This window comes from Anarrhichthys ocellatus, unplaced genomic scaffold (assembly GCF_004355925.1).
Source record: "Anarrhichthys ocellatus isolate YVR2014 unplaced genomic scaffold, GSC_Weel_1.0 scaffold187, whole genome shotgun sequence".
Taxonomy (NCBI): domain Eukaryota; kingdom Metazoa; phylum Chordata; class Actinopteri; order Perciformes; family Anarhichadidae; genus Anarrhichthys; species Anarrhichthys ocellatus.
In genome coordinates, this window is record NW_022280217.1 from 77,602 (window position 1) to 83,156 (window position 5,555).

Genomic DNA, 5,555 nt, shown 5'->3' on the forward strand with positions numbered 1-5,555 from the left:
ATATATATATATATATATATATTATATATATATATATATAATATATATATTATTATCAGATATATATATATATATATATATATATATATTATTACTGGATTCTATTTATTGATGCATTCATGTTTTAAAGCTGGTAAAGGTGGAGTTATTTAATGACTTTATATACTGCAGATAGTCGAATCTATAATAATGCATCATCATTTATTAGTTGATTATATGTTATATTAATGATCTTTATGTGTAAAGTAACTACAAATGTATAATACTTACCTTTTAGAAGTACAAAGTTGCATGAAATGGAAATAATCAAGAAAAGTTCAAGTACCTCAAAATTGCACTTACGTGCAGTACTTTTGTGTTTTTTATGTACTTAGTTACTTTCCACCTCTGATTGAGCCTCACTTGAGTTAAGATCAGTTTTTTAACTGAAGTTAACTTAAAAATAAAGTTCTGTTTTTTCTTACATTCGTGTCGGGCAGAGAGACGGTCAGCCCAGCCGGGGTCCTCGCGCTCAGACTCAGCTTCCTCTTCCACAGATAGTAGAACTCCACACACTGAGAAAGTGACTTAGTCTGAACCTGAACACACAGTAACAGGAGATTACACACACAGTGTTACACACTTGAGCTGTTGTTGTTCATGTCTGAACTCACGGTTTTCTGGATTCTGCTGAAGTCTTTCTGGTGACGCTGCAGGGATTTAACCAGCAACCTCCTCTCTGCTGTGCTCCAGCTGACGACTGTAACACATTTAGAATCAGGAGTAGATCCACTTTGTTTCCACGACATGAAACATTGATGGGTTGCAGGCATTAAACAGAGCATGTACCTGGATGCCGGTGAGCTGTGTGCTTGTTGTCGGAGGTCTCGGGCGGTGACAGCAGCTTCTCCACCGCCAGCTGGAGGAGCAAAAACAAAGACCTCAGTGCTAATGCGGCTATTTTTAGATTTGAAAACTGAAGTGAAAAAGGAAGCTCGTACACTTGATCAACAAAAACCTGTTATGTCTTATTTGTTTTTAATAAGTCTCTTGATTTGGGACTAGTTGGTCTTGACCTGGTACTTGACTTAGGAATTGTTTGTTTCAGCCTGGGACTTAACTTAATCCTGCCTTAGGGCTGCCTGCACTTGGCTTGGGACTTGTTGGTCTAAAGTTATTGATCTTGACTTTGGACTTGAGTCAGGATATGCCTTGGGACTTGTTGGTCTTGCCTTGGGACTTGCCTTGGGTCTTGCCTTGGGACTTGTTGGTCTTTACTTAGGACTCGCCTTGAGACTTGTTGGTCTTTACTTGACCTAGGTCTTGCTGGTTTTGGCTAAGGACTTTACTTGGGTCTTGACTTGGGACTTGTTAGTCTTGACTGAAGACTAGAATTTGGACTTGATTCAGGACATGCTGGTCAATGCTTTCGACTTTATTTGGGTCTTTACTCAGGATCTGACTCGGGACCTAACTTGGGACTTGTTGGTCTGAGCTTGGGGCTGATGTGAGGACATGCTTAGCCTAGCTTAGCATTAAGACTGGAAGCAGGTGGAAAATGCCAGCCAAAAGATTTTAAGAGACCCAAAGTTGTTGACTTCTTATTTCCTAAATGATCCCTATTCTATCCTCATCTCACAGTTTGGATCAACAGCCAATGAGATTTTACCAGGAAGTCTCCTCTGCACTCTGATAGGACATCAAGGGCAACCTCTGGGCTGGCCCCGCCCCCTGGCACCACGTTGGAGCGAGCCATCGTCAACAGAGCTTCAACTGGACAAACAAAGCGTCAGTCAAAAAATTGTCCAAAGCTAATCATCATCATAACAACAAGAACATTTGTGTGTTTGTCCCACCTCTGTGTTGACTGACGGGATGCTCCAGCTCGTCCCATGGCGTCCACAGCAGCAATGCATTGTGGGAGTCTGCATCTTTTCGAACGCGCAGCGGCGGGATTTCCGCCTGGAAGCGCCGCCCTTCATTGATCCGCCTGTGATTAACAGGCTCAGTGTTGAAAAAGCATCATCAGCATTGTGAGAAAAACATTTTTTTGCTGTTAAATAATTTTTTACGTACGGCTTATTGATTAGTGTCCTGGCAGGAGGGGAGGCCGTCACCACGAGTCCTTCTGCCAATCAGACACAGAAAGTTTAACATCACTGCCTGCCTCTTGGTGTCGCTAGCAGGACTTGTGTTTACTTACTGTTGTTGTTGTTGTTCAGCCTCACAGTCTGGACTCTCTGTTGCCCCCTGGTGGCGAGGGAGCAGTACAACCCCGGCCCCGCCCTGATGGGACACAGCACGGGCGGAGGGGTGTAGTGTGCACCGTCATCACCTGCCTTACCACCGTCCTCATCCTCTTCTTCCTCTTGGTGCAACAGGCTGCGGTAGAGCGGCGCTTCGCCTCCCGTGGTTGGAGACGGGTGTCTGCACCGCCCCCTCTGTCCACCGTGACACGGCTTGGCCGGGCCTCCGGATTGGACGGGCACGGAGACGGGCATCACCATGGAGGCGGAGGGTTGGACCACTGGGTTCAAGCATGATGCTGATCTGGAGCCGCTGTGGGAACGCATGTGTCCGTTCAATGCCGGCAGACTCCTGAAATCACGTTTACACACCGTACACAGCAGCCTGTAACACACACACACACACACACACACACACACACACACACACGTTAGAATAGATCATATTTGATCATCGTTATCATCGTCTCATTGTCATTCAGGTTACCTGGACTTTAGAACCTGGGTGATGGTTTCAGGTTGTGGTCGTTTCATCTGAAAATGAACAGAAACGATTTAAATCAATTTGAAAAATACAATTTAACAATAAAATAAGTCCAAACAACTGATGGTATAATATATTGTCTCTTATTTATGCACTTGTTTATTAACACACTTACTCACTTACTCACAAATTACAAACTTGTTCATGTGCTTACGTACTTATACCACATGTACTTACTTATTTACGTATTACCTTACTCTCTTTAGTCTATTTACTCACTCATTTTCAAATTAACATGATTGCAATTAAGAACTTTGTTTACTTTTTGTGTATCTCCACCTCCTCTTCTCCTTCCTCCTCTGCTTCCTCCTCTTCCTCTTCCTCCTCTTCCTCCACTCTCCTCTCTCCAGCTCAGCCCAGCAGAGAGGCCTGGAGACTGGGCAGCGCTGCTGACGTCCTGGCCTCCTCCATGTGGAGAGAAACAGCTCTCTGTGGTGTCGAGGACACCTGTCTGGTCCTGGATCAGCTCACTTCTGCTCTGCTGGAGGTGTCTGGATGTCTGATGCGGGTGGGGCAGACAGCTGAGGGTTTCATCTCTGCTCAGCTGTTGTATGTTAAAATCTAGTCTCTCTGTACTGGGATGCATTTGAGGACCGGGGCTGGAGAAAGTTGGGGTTTGTGGGTAATGAGGACTCGGACCAGGGGTGGTGGGGCTGCAGAAGGGCTGGGGCGCATAGTCATCAAGGTAACTGTCATGGAAGAACTGGGTGCCGGAGAAGTCTTCAGCGGATGGTGAGTTGAACTCCATGGAGCTCCATCTCCCCAGAGCGACTCCTCCAGTCATGGGGCCCAGTGGAAGGCACTGCAGCTGGGGTGGAGTTGGCCTCCAGGTGCCCTGAACCGGACCAGACGGGTTACCCGGTCCATAGATGCCACTGGAGAGGTGTGTGTGAGTGTTGTAGGGCAGTCTGTGTGGGTTCACCCATTCATCTTGGTGGTGAGTCACACCGGTACTGAACTGGTTCTGGTTCTGGAGATCCAGGTGGGCAGTGCTCTGATTCTGTTTTGGACACAGATGTGGGCAATAATCAGCTACATTTCTGGTTCGGTTTTTTTTTGTTGGAAAAGAATGGGCGACTGTCTTACCTGGTAACCGAAGCTCTTGAGCAGGTAGGAAAGTTCAGAAGGTGGTTGAGCTCTGCTCCAATCTGGATTATCTAAACCCGGGCCTTGATTGTAGAGGTGGTGCTGGTGTGGGGATGTTTCTTGGGACTGGGGTACAAGGTGAGGGGAGGTTACCTGGGGATGAGGTACATAATGAGAGGTTACCTGGGTATGGGGTGCAAAGTGAGAGGAGGTAACCTGGGGATGAGGTACATAATGAGGGGAGGTTACCTGGGTATGGGGTGCAAGGTGAGAGGAGGTAACCTGGGTATGAGGTGCAAGGTGAGGGGATGTAACCTGGGGATGAGGTACATAATGAGAGGAGGTTACCTGGGTATGAGGTGCAAGGTGAGAGGAGGTAACCTGGGGATGGGGTACAAGGTGAGAGGAGGTTACCTGGGTATGTGGTACAAGGTGAGGGGAGGTTACCTGAGTATGGGGTACAAGGTGAGGGGAGGTTACCTGGGTATGGGGTACAAGGTGAGGGGAGGTTACCTGGGGATGGGGTACATAATGAGGGGAGGTAACCTGAGTATGAGGTGCAAGGTGAGGGGAGGTAACCTGGGTATGGGGTGCAAGGTGAGGGGAGGTTACCTGGGGATGAGGTACATAATGAGGGGAGGTTACCTGAGTATGGGGTGCAAGGTGAGGGGAGGTTACCTGGGGATGAGGTACATAATGAGGGGAGGTTACCTGAGTATGGGGTACAAGGTGAGGGGAGGTAACCTGGGTATGGGGTACAAGGTGAGGGGAGGTTACCTGGGTATGGGGTACAAGGTGAGGGGAGGTGAAGGGAGATGACTGGGATGGAGATGAGTGATGGATTATGGGAGGAGGGGAGGAGGAAAATGGCCACCAGTCAGACATGATGTCACACACACCTGTTAACACTGAGTGTGTTTCAGTGCATGATTGTGTGTGTGTGTGTGTGTGTGTGTGTGTGTGTGTGTGTGTGTGTGTGTTGTGTTTATGTGAATCTTAGGATCTGCAGAAAGACACAAAGGAAGTCAGGTTAGCAACATTGTACGTAATAAACAGGAAATTCAGCCCAGAGAAACTTGTTTTTCATGTTTTTCAAGTTTATCAACTTCCAGGGTTTCTTTTGATTTCAAACTGGTTTTACTGTAAAATGCTGAACTGAACATAGAAACTAGTTAATTGTATTACTGATGACATGCAGACCTCACAGCAGCTACGTGTGTATGTGTGAATAAGTGTGAATAAGTGTGATAAGAGGACACTTCTCAGAATTCACACCCAGAGACGGATACAACTCAACTTCTCTTAAAGGGACACCTTCTGGATTCAGATGTGAAAACTTAATTTTGCACAATTATTAGATATTCTACTTTTAGTTAGTTAGTTTACATCATTCAGAAGATAAACACTTAAATCAGTTCTGTTCAGAAGTCATCATTTAAACCCGAAAACATCTATAAGCATACGATGTTTTGTAAAACAGTGTATTGAAATCATTTATAGTGCCGTACATGATGATTAAAAGTACAAATCATAAATAAGAACAATTGGAGAATAACATCATTGATGTAACGTCAACGCTTAGTTTGAAATGAAGTCAAAATAAAATCACCTCTCACCTGAAACATCATCGACTGCAACTGACTGGCTCTGAGAGTGTGTGTGTGTGTGTGTGTGTGTGTGTGTGTGTGTGTGTGTGTGTG

General features: G+C 45.9%; 1 protein-coding gene across 1 annotated transcript in view; it reads right to left on the reverse strand.

The window, feature by feature from the left end:
• Positions 1-5,479, reverse strand: part of LOC116400643 (zinc finger protein 541-like) — a 6,831-nt gene extending 1,352 nt beyond the window's left edge. The window contains exons 1-11 of the mRNA XM_031878570.1: positions 4,105-5,479; positions 3,856-4,008; positions 3,032-3,769; positions 2,713-2,759; positions 2,183-2,610; positions 2,056-2,107; positions 1,836-1,969; positions 1,649-1,752; positions 829-898; positions 654-739; positions 465-578 (exon numbers count right to left, since the gene is read on the reverse strand). Coding sequence (XP_031734430.1) covers positions 465-578; positions 654-739; positions 829-898; positions 1,649-1,752; positions 1,836-1,969; positions 2,056-2,107; positions 2,183-2,610; positions 2,713-2,759; positions 3,032-3,769; positions 3,856-4,008; positions 4,105-4,740 — 2,562 coding nt within the window. The 5' untranslated portion in view covers positions 4,741-5,479. The remainder of the gene's footprint in view (positions 1-464; positions 579-653; positions 740-828; positions 899-1,648; positions 1,753-1,835; positions 1,970-2,055; positions 2,108-2,182; positions 2,611-2,712; positions 2,760-3,031; positions 3,770-3,855; positions 4,009-4,104) is intronic.
• Between the last annotated feature and the right edge of the window lie 76 nt (positions 5,480-5,555).